Below are 18,289 nucleotides of genomic sequence, written 5' to 3'. Positions count from 1 at the left end.
ATAAGATAAGATACATTTATTGTCCCACACACACGACATGCGAGGGGGGAAATTAGTTTTTCTGCTATGACCCATCTGGTGTACACAGTTGGGCACAAAGAGCAGTGGACAGCCATGCACGGCGCCCCGGGGAGCAGGTGTTAGGGGAGTAAGGTGCCATGCTCAGGGGCACTTAGACAGTGGGGTGGGGTAGGCACTTTGATAGTGTGGACCAGATCCAGGTGTTGTCTGTCCAGGTACGTTGTTTTTGTTGTCACTCCGTGGATTCGAACCAGAGACCACCGTCAGATTTTCTTCCCATCGTCCAACTTTCTGCCACTAGTCCTTACTGTGTGTGTGTGTGTGTGTGTGTGTGTGTGTGTGTGTGTGTGTGTGTGTGTGTGTGTGTGTAGATGTGTGTGTGTAGGTGTGTGTGTGTGGGTTGTGTAAACTAAACAACCAACAGCCGTAGATTAGTGAACTGTGGTGCTGGTGGAATGAAGAGCGGGGGGGGGGGGGGCACAGATCAAAAGGATCAAACACATGAACCTGGTTCACGTGGACCAGGAGGAGAATAAGAGTCCACCTCCAGATGCTGAACTTTCAACCTGATCAGCTTCAGAACCTGAGATCACTTGGTCCTGAACCTTTTCTCCTCCAGACTCTCTGAGCTGACTTCCTCCACACTTGTCTTCCTGGTAACAGGTGACGCTTCAGGTCATGTGATCATTTCCTCTGGTTTTAAGAGCAGCTCTCAGTCACACTGAGTCAGTGTTTGTCAGTGAGCAGAGGAACATGGCTTCATTCTTCCTCAGATTCTCCCTCTTCTTCATCACTGTCTGCGCAGCAGGTGAGATCAAAATACTGATCACTGATCAGTTCACTGATCAATTCACTGATCAATTCACTGATCATTCTCTGACTCTTTTGTGTTGTCTGTTCTTCAGATGGATTTCTGCATTATATGGTATCTAGTTGTGAGTTTAACTCCACTGAGCTGAACGGCATTGAGTACATCGACTCGTACTTATACAACAAACTGGAGATCATCACGTTCAGGAGCAGCGTGGGGAAGTATGTTGGATACACTGCGTATGGAGAGTTCAACGCTGAGAGATTCAACAAGGGTCCAGAGGTGATCCAGATGAGAGCTCAGAAGGAGACTTACTGCTTACACAACGTTGGACTTGATACAGAAAGTGCTCTGACGAAGTCAGGTGAGTGTGTGTGAATTCTATATGTTCCAGTTCAGATTCATCAAGAAAAGCTGACGAGACAATAAATATGATTTCATATTAAAACATCTCGAGACAAACAATAAATATGGAAGGAGGTAGACTCAGCTCTATGTCACCACCTGCTGGTCACACACTGTAACTACAGCCACTGACGGAAGCTTCTCTTTGTTCTTCATGAAATAAAATAAAAGATGAAACAATTCTTTGATGTTTTCAGTTGAATAATCAAACCACTGACTCTCAGAACCAGTTCACACCTGACCTGACCAACATCTGTCTTCCAGTCGAACCCAAAGTCAGACTTCACTCTGTGGCGCCACCTGCTGGCAAACATCCCACCATGCTGGTCTGCAGCGTCTACAGCTTCTACCCCAAACTGATCAGAGTGAGCTGGCAGAGAGACGGACAGGAAGTGACCCATGATGTCACTTCCACTGATGAGCTGGCAGACGGGGATTGGTTCTACCAGATCCACTCCCACCTGGAGTACACGCCCAGGTGAGTCCAGGCTCCGGTCCAGTTGAGTCCAGTTGGGTTCAGTTAGGTCCAGTTGGGTCCAGTTGAGTCAAGTTGAGTTCAAATGGGTCCAGTTGGGACCAGTTAGGTCCAGTTGGGGTTAGAGCAACAGAAACTGATGGTTTGCTTGTGTTGATCAGGTCTGGAGAGAAGATTTCCTGTGTGGTGGAACACGCCAGCCTGAGTAAACCTCTGATCACTGACTGGGGTAAATACCTGTCTGTCTGCTCACCTGTCTGTGTGTCCAGCTGCTCACCTGTCTGTCTGCTCACCTGTCTGTCTGCTCACCTGTCTTTCTACCTGTCTGTCCTCAGATCCATCCATGCCTGAGTCAGAAAGAAACAAGATCGCCATCGGAACCTCAGGACTGATCCTGGGTCTGACCTTATCTCTGGCTGGATTCATCTACTACAAGAGGAAGGCCCGAGGTCAGAGCCAGAAACCCACTTCACCAAATCTAGTTCAGACCAGTTTTAATGGAGTGAATTTGTTTTGATTCTGTTCTTGTCTCTTCTCTTCAAACCAGGGCGAATCCTGGTTCCCAGTAACTGAGCTGGTCCTGGTCCTGGTCCTGGACCTGTTGCTGTTTCCTGATGGAAGAAAAATTTGCTGCTGCTTCAACCTGCTTTCTGTTTTCAGCTCAGCCGACTCAGTGCTGCCACCTGCTGGACTGGCTGAACACCAGTTTATCTGATGGTCTGTGTTGGTCTGATCCCGACCCAGTCCTGTTCTCCATTAGGACTGGGTCCTCTGACAGTCCAGGATCTGGTCTGATCCAGACTCTGGTGTATCACCTGGATCACAAACACCTGATTTGTAGCTTCATGGTGTGAAATCTATATTTTTCCATCTTCCTGTTGTCAAACTGTTTTAAATCCTCTTTGATCCAGATCTCAGGTTTCTATATTCTTACTGTTTTTAATCACAATAAAGTTTGAAACTAAGAAACACAAAGTCTTTACTCTTCATCGTTTTTATAACTCGTCACTTAGAAACACTGAGAATCAGACTCCAGCTGGAAGTAGATCTTTGTTAATGACTGGACGTTAGCTTAGCTTTGTGTCTTTAGCTTTGTTAAGGACGTTAGCTTAGCTTTGTGTCTTTAGCTCTGAGGGGTCACGTTCTTTGTGTGGAACTGCTCTGGATGTGTGTTTCTGTTGTTTTGGACTTCTCACTTGTTTTTCTGTTGGATTCATTTTAAATCTTAACTCTGATCTGAATAGAAGTTTGTGTCCAAAGGTCAGTGACCTTTACAAAGTATATAGAAGCATATACACAGAATCTGCCCTGGTGGGTGGAGTCATACTCTCATTTCTCTTTCTTCCATTCATCAAAGAAACGTTTTTTCTTTTTAATTTCTTAGTTTTTTAATTTGATTGAACACAAGAACAGTTCCAGGAGAAATCATCCAATCACAAACAAGTTACGACATATGACATCATACAGCAGGACCATCTGATTGGCTGTTCACATTTTAAAGGAAGACGATTGGTGCAAGTACACCTGTGTTTGTGGGGGGGGGGGTTAACAGTGAAAGGTGAGGAGAAGAGTGTGTCACATGGTAACCTGTCGTCATGCTCATCGCCATGACAACAACAGTAAAATAAAACAAACACCGAAACAAATCAAAATCAAAAGTGAACTAACCAGCTAACCAATCCACTTCCTCTTTACTTTAATCACTAATTATTTATCTAATTAGTTAATGAGCCAATCGCTTGTGACAATAAAGACAAACAGAAGGTCACACCAGTAACACACGCTGCGGCCATGGGAATGAACCCAGACAGACCAGTTCCAGGAGCCTGGACCAGAAGCAGGTTTGTGGTTGTCATGGTTCTTCAGGTTGAATCAGGAGCTTTAGTCCCACAGAGCTGGATCATCTCTTATCAGGTCACCTCACAGCTAACCAGGGTCTTCAGAGACCCACCAGATCCTCTGAGATCCTCTGAGGAGCTTCTGAAAGATCTAGATTCTCCTCAGAGGATGAACCTCTGTCAGCTGCTGGAGCCCAACAGAACCAGCCTGACCAGTAAAGTGCTCCCAGTCCCACAGACTGCAGCTGCTCCACTTGTTACCTGTTCACTGGGTCTGATGAACAGAAGCTCAATCTACATTTTAAATCTAAATAACAAAGTCTTAACTTTAGTTTCTACTGGTTTTCTACTTGTGCTCATTTAGTATCTGACTTGTTTTTAATCCTTATGTTCATGTGTTTACTGATATCGATAAACAGTAGAAATGAAATCAGTGTTGTGTTGTAAAGATATGACGATCAGTCGACTTGCTTCTTCACAGTGTTTGATTTCCTGCAGTTCAGCTTGAAGCCACCAGGGGTTCACCTGAAAGACTCAAAGTGTCAGACACACAATGAGAACTCATTTAAACAACATGTGATGGAAACAGATGAGATAATATTCAGATCTGCTCTTGTTATTAATGATAGAACAGTTTTAATATAAGATGAACCTGATAACCAGCGTCATGTGACCACAGCCTGAGTTCAGCTGGATAACTGAACCAGATCCAGGATCGGTTGAACCCGCTTCGTAGAACAGACCCTGAACTGGACTCTGGTTTACCTCCTGTTCCTGAACAGCCAATCAGAGTCGATCATACCTAATGTTGACAAAATCATTTTAAATTGTGAAATAGTTCCATAAACAAACAAGTGATGAATAAATAAATAAAGATGAATAAATGAACTGAAGGTTGATCAAGAGTTTGGTTTGTGACTCGTGCAGATTGATATGATTATCGATCATCTGTTGTTCAGTCCTCAGTCAGTGACATCAGAGCGTGTGTGCTGATTGGTCGGTTTCAGGGTGTGGTTAAAGCTGCAGTCATATGGAGGATCACGTCACGGAAAATTACAAAACACTAAATGTGTGTTTACACGGGATCATGTGAGTCAGTGAATGCATCACAGTGTTTCAACAGGACACATCTGGGATCATGTGAGTCAGTGAATGCATCAGGGGGTTTCAACAGGACACATCTGGGATCATGTGAGTCAGTGAATGCATCACGGGGTTTCAACAGGACACATCTGGGATCATGTGAGTCAGTGAATGCATCACAGGGTTTCAACAGGACACATCTGGGATCATGTGAGTCAGTGAATGCATCACAGGGTTTTAACAGGGCACATCTAGGATCATGTGAGTCAGTGAATGCATCACGGGGTTTCAACAGGACACATCTGGGATCATGTGAGTCAGTGAATGCATCACAGGGTTTCAACAGGACACATCTGGGATCATGTGAGTCAGTGAATGCATCACAGGGTTTCAACAGGACACATCTGGGATCATGTGAGTCAGTGAATGCATCACAGGTTTTCAACAGGACACATCTGGGACCATGTGAGTCAGTGAATGCATCACAGGGTTTCAACAGGACACATCTGGGATCATGTGAGTCAGTGAATGCATCACGGGGTTTCAACAGGACACATCTGGGATCATGTGAGTCAGTGAATGCATCACGGGGTTTCAACAGGACACATCTGGGATCATGTGAGTCAGTGAATGCATCACGGGGTTTCAACAGGACACATCTGGGATCTTGTGAGTCAGTGAATGCATCACAGGGTTTCAACAGGACACATCTGGGATCTTGTGAGTCAGTGAATGCATCACGGGGTTTCAACAGGACACATCTGGGATCTTGTGAGTCAGTGAATGCATCACAGGGTTTCAACAGGACACATCTGGGATCATGTGAGTCAGTGAATGCATCACAGGGTTTCAACAGGACACATCTGGGATCATGTGAGTCAGTGAATGCATCACGGGGTTTCAACAGGACACATCTGGGATCATGTGAGTCAGTGAATGCATCACGGGGTTTCAACAGGACACATCTGGGATCATGTGAGTCAGTGAATGCATCACGGGGTTTCAACAGGACACATCTGGGATCATGTGAGTCAGTGAATGCATCACGGGGTTTCAACAGGACACATCTGGGATCTTGTGAGTCAGTGAATGCATCACAGGGTTTCAACAGGACACATCTGGGATCTTGTGAGTCAGTGAATGCATCACGGGGTTTCAACAGGACACATCTGGACGAGGCGTTCCCTGCCTCGTGTCTATTTGTCATTGATCCGCAGCTTGAAGGAAACCCGTCCAGCGAACTTGTCCCTCTCGCTGCCGGGGGACAGAGTGTTGGAGTTGATTTTACACTCCACGCTGATGTCTGTGTTCAGAGAGGCGTTCAGGAACTTCACGGCCACCAGCGGCTGAGTGTAGTTCACCTGAGGCATCAAACACACGTCAGGACCAAAGTGATGAGACGCTCGACTTCACCACATCAACCATACCGACGGGTTATAGATCTACTATAAATAGATCTATAACTAATGTGTCGCAAGGAAATATCTACAGTGCCTTGCATAAGTATTCACCCCCCTTGGACTTTTTCCCATTATGTACTGTTACTAACTGGAATTCAAATAGACTTAAATAAACTTTTTCCCGTTTGATCAACAAAACATGCATAGTACTTTGGAGGTGCAAAATAAATTTTATTGTGACACAAACAATAATGAGAACAAAAAAGTTGACATCTGTTGGGTGCATAAGTATTCACCCCCCTGTGTCAATACTTGGTAGAACCCCCTTTCGCTGCAATTACAGCTGCAAGTCTTTTGGGGTATGTCTCTAGCAGCTTTGCACATCTAGAGATGGAAAGGTTTGTCCATTCTTCTTGGCAAAAAAGATGAAGCTCAGTCAGATTGGATGGAGACCGTCTGTGAACCGCAATCTTCAAGTCTTGCCATAGATTCTCTATTGGATTGAGGTCTGGGCTTTGACTGGGCCATTTTAAGACATTAACATTCTTTAATCCAAACCATACCTTTGTAGCTCTGGCTGTATGTTTAGGGTCATTGTCCTGCTGGAAGATGAACCTCCGCCCCAGTCTCAAGTCTTTTGCAGACTGCATCAGATTTTCTTCAAGGATTTCCCTGTATTTGGCTCCATCCATCTTTCCCTCTATTCTGACCAGTTTCCCTGTACCTGCTGAAGAGAAGCATCCCCACAGCATGATGCTACCACCACCATGTTTCACTGTTGGGATGGTGTGCTCAGGGTGATGGGCAGTGTTGGGTTTTCGCCACACATAGCGTTTTGCATTGAGGCCAAAAAGTTCAATTTTGGTCTCATCTGACCAGAGCCCCTTCTTCCACATGTTTGCTGTGTCTCCCACATGGCTTCTGGAAAACTCCAAACGGGATTTTTTATGGATCCCTTTCAACAATGGCTTTCTTCTTGCCACTCTTCCATAAAGGCCAGATTTGTGGAGTAGACGACTAACAGTTGTCCTGTGGACAGATTCTCCCACCTCAGCTGTGGATCTCTGCAACTCCTCCAGAGTAACCATGGGCCTCCTGGTTGCTTCTCTGATTCATTTTCTCCTTGTCCGACTCTTCAGTTTGGGTGGACGGCCTCCTCTTGGTAGGTTTGCGGTTGTGCCATATTCTTTCCATTTTCTTATGATGGATTTTATGCTCAGAGAGATGTTCAAAGCTCTGGATATTTTTTTATAACCTAACCCTGCTTCATATTTCTCCACAACTTTCTCCCTGACCTGTTTGGTGAGCTCCTTGGTCTTCATGATGCTGTTTGTTCAGTAATGATCTCCAACAAACTCTGAGTCCGTCACAGAACAGGTGTATTTATACTGAGATTAAATTGCAGACAGGTGGACCCTATTTACTAATTATGTGACTTGCAAATGTGACTTGTGAATGCAATTGGTCGCACCAGATCTTTGTTAGGGGTTTCACAGTAAAGGGGGTGAATACATATGCACTCAACACTTTTCAGATTTTTATTTGTAAATAATTGTGAAATCCATGTAATATTTCCCCCCACTTCCAAATGATGCACTATTTTGTGTTGGTCCATTACATAAACTCACGATGAAATCAATTTTAATCTGTGGTTATACCATGACAAAATGTAGAAAAGTCCAAAGGGGGTGAATACTTATGCAAGGCACTGTATATTCATAAATACAGATGTACAGATAGTTCATATATATAAATGGAGTGTGTGTGTTACCTGAGCTTTCTTGCCGTAGTACGGGTAGTACATGAGATTGAATGTTCCATTAGGAGGATAATACACCAGCTGTCCAACCTTATCACTGTCCTCCCTCTGAAAACACACACACACACACACACACACACACAGACACACACACACACACACACACAGACACACACACACACACACACACACACACAGACACACACACACACACACACACAGACACAGACACAGACACACACACACACACACACACACACACACACACACACACACACACACACACACACACACACACACACAGACACACACACACACACACACACACACACACACACACACACACTGATTGATGTAAGCTCCCTCCACTTAGAGGGGAAAGTGAATGCAGGTGTTTCATTGGCCGGACAGACGTTACCGTGGTTACCAGGTGTTAGGGCGTGGTTTCATCATCAAATCATAACAGATATGATGTGAAGGTCAAATCTGTTAAACTTTGGAGCAGCTGTGTAACTTCATATTCAAGCTCTACCAGACTGGTTATCATGAAATAATCCTGATATTTAAACATTCAAATCAACTGGAAATCTGGAATTTTCTTTATTAATGGTTTCATGGCAACAGCCCGTCTCACAGAACACGTCTTATAAAATACAGAAGAACAAAGTTCACACTGAGCAGAGACGTTGTAGCCTGACGTTGTCAGACTCACAATTCTAGTCAGAATGTGAGTCTGAGTCGCTCCATTGGGCTGTGATTATGGGGCGTGTTTCAACTGACCAGGAAGTAAAATTCCTCTTCGCTCAATTGGATAGACCTACAACCAATCAGAGCAACGTAGTATGTGACGTATGCTAAGCAACGCATTGTGAGTTATTTACTAACGCCGGGTTCACACCGGACGCTTCAGCGCAGCGCCAAGCCTTAAATAACAGCTGGCTCCCATCCACTCCCATGTTAAAACTTTGTGCCGGTCACACCGGAGGCTGAAGCACCGAGGCAGTCTTGGCGCAGCGCGGTGCTCCAGCCTCCGGTGTGACCGGCACAAAGCCGTGCAGCGATCTACTGGATCAACGGGTGATATTATTAGCGCTGCCCGGCGGTTCAGCGTCGCTTCAGTGTCCGTTGTGAACAGCCAAGCGCCGGGGCGATAGGGATTAGCGCGGTGCTCTGGCGTCGCCTCCACCTTCTGTGTTCCTCTTTCAAAATGAATGCGCTGTCGATGTCTTCTAAAACAGACTCAATGGCAGCATCTACACATCTCAGCTCGCCAGCGGCAGGCATGTTTGTTGAAAACGAATTCAACCCAGGGGCACTTTGGTGACGTGGCTGATTACGTTACCGTTGATCATCTGTCAATCATCGTATAAAGCCCGCCCTGACAATCTGATTGGCCCGGTCGGGCATAATTTTTTCCCAACAGAGCGACTCCAGACCGAACTGCCCGACCAAAAATGTTGTGGGCGGGGCTAAGTTCGTCTGGCATCCAGGCTAGCGACGTATAGAAGTGAAGACTGAAATATGAAAAGTGGACCTGATGGGGACCAGAGAGAAGGTTGATGATCTATGATGCTTCAAGGTTCTACTGTTCTACTGTTCTACTGTTCTACTGTTCTATGGTTCTATGGTTCTTACCCACTCATCCATCCCCACTCTGTACGACTGAAGAGAGACAGACAGGTTCAGACAGACAGACAGACAGACAGACAGACAGACAGATACAGACAGACAGGTACAGACCTTGGCTCCACAGGTGACATAAGGAGACTGTCCGTCCTTTCCCGGCAGCATGTTGATGACCTGGAGAGACAGACATGCAGACAGACAGGTCAGACAGGTACAGACAGACAGATACAGACAGACACGTACAGACAGACAGGTCAGAGGACCTTCACTAGCTTCATGATGCATCTTTCACATCCACAGTTTTCTACATCACTGCACATGGTTACTTTCATCAGTTAATATTAGTTAAAACAATCAGTCAAATATGAACTCTCTTTTTATTTTGAACCCATTAAAAAAGTATAAGACTGTTACTGTTATTACAATTGTGCTTTTGTAATGTAAATGTTTGTGGAGTTGATGATGCAGAGCAGACGTGTTTGTGGACGATCGACCAGATGTTCATCTAAAGAGCAATTTTATGTTTATGGTTATTGCTCAGAGACTTTTACTTCATGGCCTCTTGGAGCCTTAACTTTCTGTGTCTCTTTGCAAATGGTTGGGATCTCACATCCGGGGTCGTCCACAGAGACATGAAGACAGGATGTGTCCCACCCTGATAGGACATCAGGAGGGTAACAAGTACCCTCACATACCCAAGGGGAGGGGCTGTGGGTTATAAGAACACAAGTCTCATGTGGACATGTCCTCCAGGTGACGTGGACTGTGAGTCCGTCTGCAGATGATGGATTAAACTCACAGAGAGACAAGAGTTGGACTTTGTGCTTGATTCACCGAAATCATAAATCATAAATCAAACAGTGAGTCTATGACAGAGGTCAGTGCTGTCCACTGATTTCATTCATTCAGTTGAGACTTGTGTGCTGCACCTGAGGTTTTAAAGGACAAACTCTGATTACAGCCTTTACTGTATCAAGGTGGCCCCGCATGGCCCCGCATGGCCCCCCTCAGCAGCACCTCTGCACTGAGGAGCATCACATCACTGGTCCACAAGTGACTCTGCTCCTCTGATGTTTTCTAATCATCACACTTAGTGTTAACATGTATTTTCCCTCTATTATGTCTGTTAAGGTAAAAGGAATGTATTGAGTCTGACGAATAAACGTGAATATAATAAACGTATTGTTTATTACGAGTAACATTCGCTGCTTATTACAAAGTTTGACGAAGCTTGGCCAAACGAGTGTTGGAAGAATGAAGTCAATATCTGGAGACGAGTTACAGATCTCGACAAAAGAAACAAGCCCTCGCGGTCGCTTTGGGGCTTGAAGGGAGAGCCAGGGAAACAGCCATGGAGATACCAGCGGATGATTTGAACAGTGATGACGGTATGGTGACATTGTTCGTGAAACTGGACGAGGTGTTCTTAAAAGAGGAAAAGGACCGTGTGTATGAAGCCTATTCGTACTTTGATGGGATCGTGAAGGATTGTGCTGTGTCCATGGCGGACTACATTATTGACTTTGAATAGAGATACAACTGGATGAAAAAGTACAACATGACACTTCCTGAGGCCGTGTTAGCTTTCAAGTTGCTAGACATGTCTTGTCTCGACAAGAAGATTTTCGGTGGGAAAACGTCAGGAACATCAAACGGAATACAAGTGAACCAGGATGTGGCGTTCTTCACGGAGCGAAAACATCTGAATTCATATTCATGTTCCTGAACAAACAGGAAGTTGCTTCTTCTGCAACAATGAAGTTAAAACACAGCGTGTGTGTGTTTGTGTTTGTGTTTGTCCCCTTCACACACAAACTGATAATCACATATTCATCATCCAGTCCTATATTGTAAAACAGTTATTAATCGATGATGACTCCGGATCATTCCCTCACTTCAACCCTGATGTCCTGACTGTGTGTTGTACCTCGTGTTCGGGTGAGAGGGGAAAGCGGCGCAGTGGGTTTAAAAATGTTTCTAATAAACTCTAGAGAATCAAACAAATACAAAGTCACGTCAGTCCAGTGCGTGTCCTGATAACTTGTGATCAGTGTAAAGTGAGTTCAGGTCAGAGGAGGAATCAGATTCAGACTCTGTCCTGAAGTAGCAGTGTTATTATTTTGCACTAAATCAATGAACGTAGCTGGAAACATGAATGGATTAATGTTCCGTCTCTGCATCGTGATGCATCTAAGAATCAAGACACCTCCACACCTCTAGCAGTGAGACAGGTGGTATTGAGTGTCCTGCAGTTAGGGTCAGAGGTCAGAGGTCTGAGGTCGACATACCCGATTCAGTTTGATGAGGATGCAGGGCTGACCTCTGCTGTAACCATAGAAACGATCTGAAACCCCAGAGCAGTCGTCCAACATCGTTCGATTAAACTGACAAGAACGTTTTGGATTGTTCCTCACCTGTGGAGAGAGAGACAGGTGAGCAGAGAGAGAGACAGGTGAGCAGAGAGGGAGACAGGTGAGCAGAGAGGGAGACAGGTGAGCAGAGAGGGAGACAGGTGAGCAGAGAGGGAGACAGGTGAGCAGAGAGAGAGAGAGGTGAGCAGAGAGAGAGACAGGTGAGCAGAGAGGGAGACAGGTGAGCAGAGAGAGAGACATGTGAGCAGAGAGAGACAGGTGAGCAGAGAGAGGGAGACAGGTGAGCAGAGAGGGAGACAGGTGAGCAGAGAGGGAGACAGGTGAGCAGAGAGAGAGACAGGTGAGCAGAGAGGGAGACAGGTGAGCAGAGAGAGAGACAGGTGAGCAGAGAGAGAGACAGGTGAGCAGAGAGAGAGACAGGTGAGCAGAGAGAGGGAGACAGGTGAGCAGAGATGGAGACAGGTGAACAGAGAGAGAGACAGGTGAACAGAGAGAGGGAGACAGGTGAGCAGAGAGAGGGAGACAGGTGAACAGAGAGAGAGACAGGTGAACAGAGAGAGAGACAGGTGAGCAGAGAGAGAGACAGGTGAGCAGAGAGAGGGAGACAGGTGAGCAGAGAGAGGGAGACAGGTGAGCAGAGAGAGAGACAGGTGAGCAGAGAGAGAGAGACAGGTAGTCAAACAGGTAGAGAGTGAGACAGGTGAATAGAGAGAGGGAGACAGGTGAGCAGAGAGAGAGAGACAGGTGAGCAGAGAGGGAGACAGGTGAGCAGAGAGGGAGACAGGTGAGCAGAGAGGGAGACAGGTGAGCAGAGAGAGAGACAGGTGAGCAGAGAGAGGGAGACAGGTGAGCAGAGAGAGGGAGACAGGTGAGCAGAGAGAGAGACAGGTGAGCAGAGAGAGAGAGACAGGTAGTCAAACAGGTAGAGAGTGAGACAAGTGAATAGAGAGAGGGAGACAGGTGAGCAGAGAGAGAGAGACAGGTGAGCAGAGAGGGAGACAGGTGAGCAGAGAGAGAGAGACAGGTAGTCAAACAGGTAGAGAGTGAGACAGGTGAGCAGAGAGGGAGACAGGTGAGCAGAGAGAGAGAGACAGGTAGTCAAACAGGTAGAGAGTGAGACAGGTTTACCTCTCCACTGTCCTCCTGAATGAAGAACTGATCTGGAGGACAGTCATCATTGGTCTGAACCTGGTAGCTGTCGTTGTACGCTGCAGACAGGTGGAGAGACAGACAGCTGATCATAACAGTGAACTAGACTTCATTTAGTTACATAAACATGAAATCAAGATCAATATTAATAATAATATTTAACGAATGTCTTACGAGACAGGAAGGAGTTGAGGTTGTGGACAAAGCCGCCCCAGCTCTCAGTCTCTGACACAGAGAACGTGATCTCCAGCTGATCGCCCTTCGGACGAATCATCATCCCTGAAACAAGATGACATCATCATTAACCAATCACAGCCTGGCTCTTTTTAACCAATCACAGCCTGGGGCTTGTTAACCAATCACAACCTGAAGGGATGATGGATGGGACTTCTCAAACTGGGACATAGTAGTAATATAGTCATTGTAATATAAAGTAATATTACTATACAGTGATAGTAATGTAAAGTAATAGTAATATAAGGTATTGGTGATATAAAGTAATAGTAATAAAAGTAACATTATGACCCTTCCAGCGGTCCAGTGATGTGTCGTGTGTTCGATTCCCTCACCTGGAGTCACCAGGCGGTCCTGCCACGTGGGCTTGTAGTCGTCCAGCGTGAGCAGCATCACGTACATGGTGAGAACAAACATCCCGGCCAGGAACAGGTAGAAGACCAGGTAGAAGAGCAGGATCAGACCTGGGGGGGGGGAGACAAACAGTTATTTTTCCACAATAATATATCTGACATCCCCCCCCCCCCCCATATCCCCCCTCTTTAGATGTCATATTAATAATCCTCTTGTGTTTAGCCCCGCCTCCTTCTGATGACCTACATGCAGTCTGAATAGAGGGGGGGGGGAGACAGATGAGGAGGGGTCATCTCAAGTCTTCTTCTTTGTTCTGTTTATTGACAGGTGGTAACCAGCGTCTCTGATTGGCTGTCAGCAAATCATCTGCAGGTTACCATAGCAACCAGACATCAGGGTTCTCTCCTCAGGACCCCCCCCCCCCCCAGGGGCCAGGACTGTCTCTGTGGGATCATGTGGTCCAACGGCAGCCACTGCTGGTGCCGGGGGTTCGATGCTGTTGTTGTTGGTTTGATGCTGTTGTTGTTGTTGTTTTGATGCGGTTGTTGTTGTTGTTTTGATGCAGTTGTTGTTGTTGGTTTGATGCAGTTGCTGTTGTTGGTTTGATGCAGTTGCTGTTGTTGGTTTGATGCAGTTGTTGGTTCAATGCTGTTGTTGTTGTTGGTTGGATGCTGTTGTTGTTTTGATGCTGTTGTTGATTTGATGCAGTTGTTGTTGTTGGTTTGATGCAGTTGTTGTTGTTGGTTTGATGCAGTTGTTGTTGTTGGTTTGATGCAGTTGTTGGTTTGATGCAGTTGTTGGTTCGATGTTGTTGTTGTTGTTGGTTTGATGCAGTTGTTGTTTTGATGCAGTTGTTGTTGTTGGTTTGATGCAGTTGTTGGTTTCGATGCTGTTGTTGTTGTTGGTTCGATGCAGTTGTTGTTTTGATGCAGTTGTTGGTTCGATGTTGTTGTTGTTGTTGTTTTGATGCTGTTGTTTTTACTGGTCATACGTGACGAGGCCTCACACTGAACCTGTTAAACTTCCTCCTGCAGAGTTAATGTGATCAGACGTGTTCACTGGTGCAGATTAAACCAGATTAACAGAAACCTGATCCTGGATCAGAGCTTCAGGGTCACCATCATAAGAAACACACTTTCTCTCATCACACATTAATCTGTGTTGTTGTCTGGTCGAAAAGTTCCGGATGTTCGATTCTCGTATGTTGCCACCGCTGGACCACTGTCCGTCCCTCCGGTCTGTACAGGTGTCATGTGATGTGGGACATGTGACCGTTGACATGTCACATGTGTTCATTCAGTGATTGAATTGAATTGATTGGACAGAACTGCAGCATGGTTACCATGGATACAGCAGTGATTAAAGCTGACCAATCAGAGCAGACGTGGTGAGTCACATGATGTTAGAACATGACAGCAGGTTAACGTGTTCATGTAGAATCCAGATTAAAAACACATGTAAAGTGAAACTGTCCTCATAAAGACATTAAGACCTGTGTGTGTGTGTGTGTGTGTGAGTGTGTGTGCATGTGTGCATGTATGCGTGTCTGTCTGTGTGAGTGTGTGTGCATGTGTGTGAGTGTGTGAGTGTGTGTGCATGTATGTGTGTCTGTGTGTGGACAGATTATATTCCAATCAACCTACTCTGTCTGTTTAATCCAGATTAACATAAAACTCTGTTCAGTTTAGTGTGTGTGTGTGTGTGTGTGTGTGTGTGTGTGTGTGTCTGTGTGTGTGTGTCCTTCAGACTGCATAAAGGCCAACATCCCCTGCCCTGGTGCATGATGGGAGACATTTTGACATCATCACAGGGTGGTTATATAAAGACTGAGCAACTCGTGTATTTTTCGTACGGTTGAACGAGGTCTTTTTTTACAGTCGTGTATGTTTGAATATTTATTCTGTGACCAAATAAACTTTTGTTCTTCAATCATCAAACATGTTCTTTCTCAAAAAGACTCAGAAGAAGGAGTTCAGGTCTTTGTTCCATCCAGACGTGATTATTGTAATTCATTATTCTCAGGCTCCAGCAGGAAGTCGTTATAGAAGTTTGTCCTAAATGCTGCAGGAAGTGTCCTGAAGACAACCAGGACCAGAGACCACATGTCTCCTGTGTTAGCTTCACTACACTGACTTCCTGTTACATTGAGAATTTAAAATCCTCCTCCTCACCTACATTAATAATATGTCAGCATCAAACCTTTGAGAGCTGTTAGTACCTTATCACCACTAGAGCCCTGAGCTCCCAGGTTTCAGGCTGTTGTTTCTAAAGTCTCTAGAGGAGGAGGAGGAGGAGGAAGAGGAAGAGGAAGAGGAAGAGGAGGAGGAGGAGGAGGAAGAGGAGGAGGAGGAGGAGGAGGAGCCAGAGCTTCAGCATCAAGCTCCTTTCCTGTGGAATCATCTCAGCTTCAGTGCTGGAGGCAGACTCCTTCTGTACGTTGAGGATTCAAACCTTCCTTTATGATAAAGTTATAGTCAGAGCCGGTCCAGGTTTGACTTAGACCTGATCTGAGTTCTGCTGCTACAGGTCTAGAACACATGTGTCAAACTCAAGATGAATAAATATGGCCTGCATGATCAAATCTATTTACTATTAGAGCTGGCCCGCCGGCAGTGTTTTGCAAGTTCTCAATACAAAATGAGTATTGGGAATTCCTGAGGGTCAGTGAACAGGTCGGGATGGGGCGCGTGACAGTTCTAGACCAATGGCTGGGGGGTTGTGTGAGATGGAAGGCTCTCATTGGCTGATGATTGGGCGGGTCAAGAGTGGATGACAAATCCCAAAATGCACTGCCCATGTGTCAGCACGTCAATCGCGACTCTCGAACGCTATCCCTCCCAAAAAAATGGCTAAACGATTGGTGGAATTTGAAAACAGTAGTTTTCAGGACAGGTGGGCGATGTGCGGTCAACAGAGTGGATTGATGGAAGGATCCGAGAAAAGATGAAGGAGGAAAACGTCACAAGTGAGTCGTTATGTGGCAAAGCCTTGAAAATGGAACATGTGATGAGCATCATAACATTAGCGGTTAACTTTATCAGAGCCAAAGGTTTAAATCACCGCCAGTTCAAGTTAGGGTTAGGTTAAGTTCAGAATATGGGGACTTGCCCTATCACACAGAGGTGCGATGGCTAAGCCAGGGAAAGGTGCTGGAAAGATTGTTCCTGTTGCGTGAGGAGATCTGTGAGTTTATGGAAAGCAAAGGGAAAGGCACAACAGAGCTCCGAAATAAAACGTTTCTGTGTGACATCACGAGCCACCTGAATGCATCAGGGGCGGGGCCGTGTCATCACTGACATGTCCGCCACAGTGAGGGCTTTTAAAACCAAGCTGCGGCTGTGGGAGACGCAGATATTGCAGATAGAGACATAAGCAGTTAATGAACCTGATTTTATTACTTTTAAATTTATTAATGTATTATGTATTATTTATATTTCATTTATTTCCTAATTAATGTTGTTTTATCAGCAATACTCTATAGGCCTTGATAGTTCCAGGTTCAATATGTGAACTAAGGTTCTTTCAATAAGTTTTCAATAAACGTTGAATCCTTCTGGCCCTTGACTTGGAGCAATTTTTTTATTTTGGCCCACTGTGTATTTGAGTTTGACACCCCTGGTCTAGAAGGTCGGGGTCACATGACACACAGAGCTTCTCTTTCCAGCTTCTCCTTCCTCTTCTCAATCATTATCTCATCAAAGAAATGAATATCTAATCAATACATGTTACTGACTGGACTTCTTCCCCGGAGTCCCTTTGTCTCACCGTCCACAGATCGTGGATTATGATGATGGATCGTGAATCAGAGATCGTAATGGTGGATCCAGTATCGTGTTGGCATCAGATAATGGTGGTGGACCAGGACCGAGGTGGCAGCTAATGATGGATCCCAGTAAGCTGCAGTGGACAATGACTGTGGACTATAGTGGATCTGGTCTGGATGGTGGATCATGATCTTGCTGGTTGCTGACCATAGACCAGGATCACATCAGGACTGTTTGACATATAGTATTGAAGTTATCCTTCAAGATGTTTCCCCTCATCAATGCTGCTAACAACTTTAATCTGATGATGTTTTCCTACACTGGACATCTGTGGACTTGTGTCCGTCCTGGGAGACGGGTCCTCACATGTGTCTCTGAGGGTTAGGGACGTCTCACCTTGTCAAAGCCCTATGAGGCAAACTGTGATTTGTGAATATGGGCTCTACAAATAAAAATGTATTGATTGATGAATGTCAAATTAAAAAAAGTTGTCATCACTGTTCTAAAATGATAAAGCGAAGTTCCTCTTTAAAGATCTGACCATGATAGTGGAGATATGAAGTACTGCAGCAAACACACACACACACACACACACACACACACACACACACACACACACACACTCGTCCAGCCTCCTTTAAGAGAGAGAGACATAGAGATTATAAATAGAGAGAGAGAGAGTGACCTTCAGACGGGACATGGCTGACAGAGGACGAGCGAGCATCACTGACACTGAGCGAGAGTTCATATGTTGTTTATAAAGTTTAATATGATTCTGTTTGTTTCTATAACTTCTCACAAGCTTGTGTTGATTATAAATAACCATATTTATGATTATTCTTCATAATAAAATGATTGTCGAAGTTGTGTTGTGATGTATTTCAACTTGAACGTAACAATCATATGAATTCAAAGATTATTCGTTTGAGAGAAAAGTTACTGAATCAAACTATTTGAACTATATAAAATATACAGTATCTTTCTACTTGTATATCATG

At 45.1% G+C, this 18,289-nt stretch overlaps 2 protein-coding genes across 3 annotated transcripts in view; one reads left to right on the top strand and one right to left on the bottom strand.

Annotated features, from left to right (window-relative positions):
- Positions 1 to 18,289, bottom strand: part of atp1b2a (ATPase Na+/K+ transporting subunit beta 2a) — a 54,576-nt gene that overhangs the window by 35,461 nt on the left and 826 nt on the right. Inside the window, exons 2-8 of one of the 2 annotated variants that reach the window (XM_053415924.1) lie at positions 13,509 to 13,637; positions 13,114 to 13,218; positions 12,919 to 12,998; positions 11,707 to 11,832; positions 9,533 to 9,592; positions 7,805 to 7,900; positions 5,664 to 5,994 (exon numbers count right to left, since the gene is read on the bottom strand). In XM_053415924.1, coding sequence (XP_053271899.1) covers positions 5,830 to 5,994; positions 7,805 to 7,900; positions 9,533 to 9,592; positions 11,707 to 11,832; positions 12,919 to 12,998; positions 13,114 to 13,218; positions 13,509 to 13,637 — 761 coding nt within the window. In that variant the 3' untranslated portion in view covers positions 5,664 to 5,829. Of the gene's footprint in view, positions 1 to 5,663; positions 5,995 to 7,804; positions 7,901 to 9,532; positions 9,593 to 11,706; positions 11,833 to 12,918; positions 12,999 to 13,113; positions 13,219 to 13,508; positions 13,638 to 18,289 lie in introns of those variants that run through there. The other variant, XM_053415925.1, reaches the window with a different exon arrangement.
- Positions 670 to 2,687, top strand: LOC128430018 (H-2 class II histocompatibility antigen, E-S beta chain). Its single transcript, XM_053415927.1, has 6 exons — positions 670 to 829; positions 927 to 1,196; positions 1,502 to 1,715; positions 1,874 to 1,941; positions 2,048 to 2,161; positions 2,260 to 2,687. The coding sequence occupies exons 1-6, from the start codon at positions 775 to 777 to the stop codon at positions 2,283 to 2,285; spliced, it is 747 nt and encodes a 248-aa protein (XP_053271902.1). The 5' UTR covers positions 670 to 774; the 3' UTR covers positions 2,286 to 2,687.

Source organism: Pleuronectes platessa, chromosome 23 (genome assembly GCF_947347685.1).
Source record: "Pleuronectes platessa chromosome 23, fPlePla1.1, whole genome shotgun sequence".
NCBI classification, from domain to species: Eukaryota; Metazoa; Chordata; class Actinopteri; order Pleuronectiformes; family Pleuronectidae; genus Pleuronectes; species Pleuronectes platessa.
Note: the sequence above shows the minus strand (reverse complement) of the source record. Positions and strands in the feature narration are given on the sequence as shown.

Bases quoted from the DNA above. Each gene is read 5' to 3' on its own strand.
- LOC128430018 (XM_053415927.1), top strand. From the start codon at position 775: ATGGCTTCATTCTTCCTCAGATTCTCCCTCTTCTTCATCACTGTCTGC. The intron at 830-926 runs GTGAGATCAAAA...TCTGTTCTTCAG, and splicing joins CATCACTGTCTGCGCAGCAG to ATGGATTTCTGCATTATATG. The intron at 1,942-2,047 runs GTAAATACCTGT...GTCTGTCCTCAG, and splicing joins ACCTCTGATCACTGACTGGG to ATCCATCCATGCCTGAGTCA.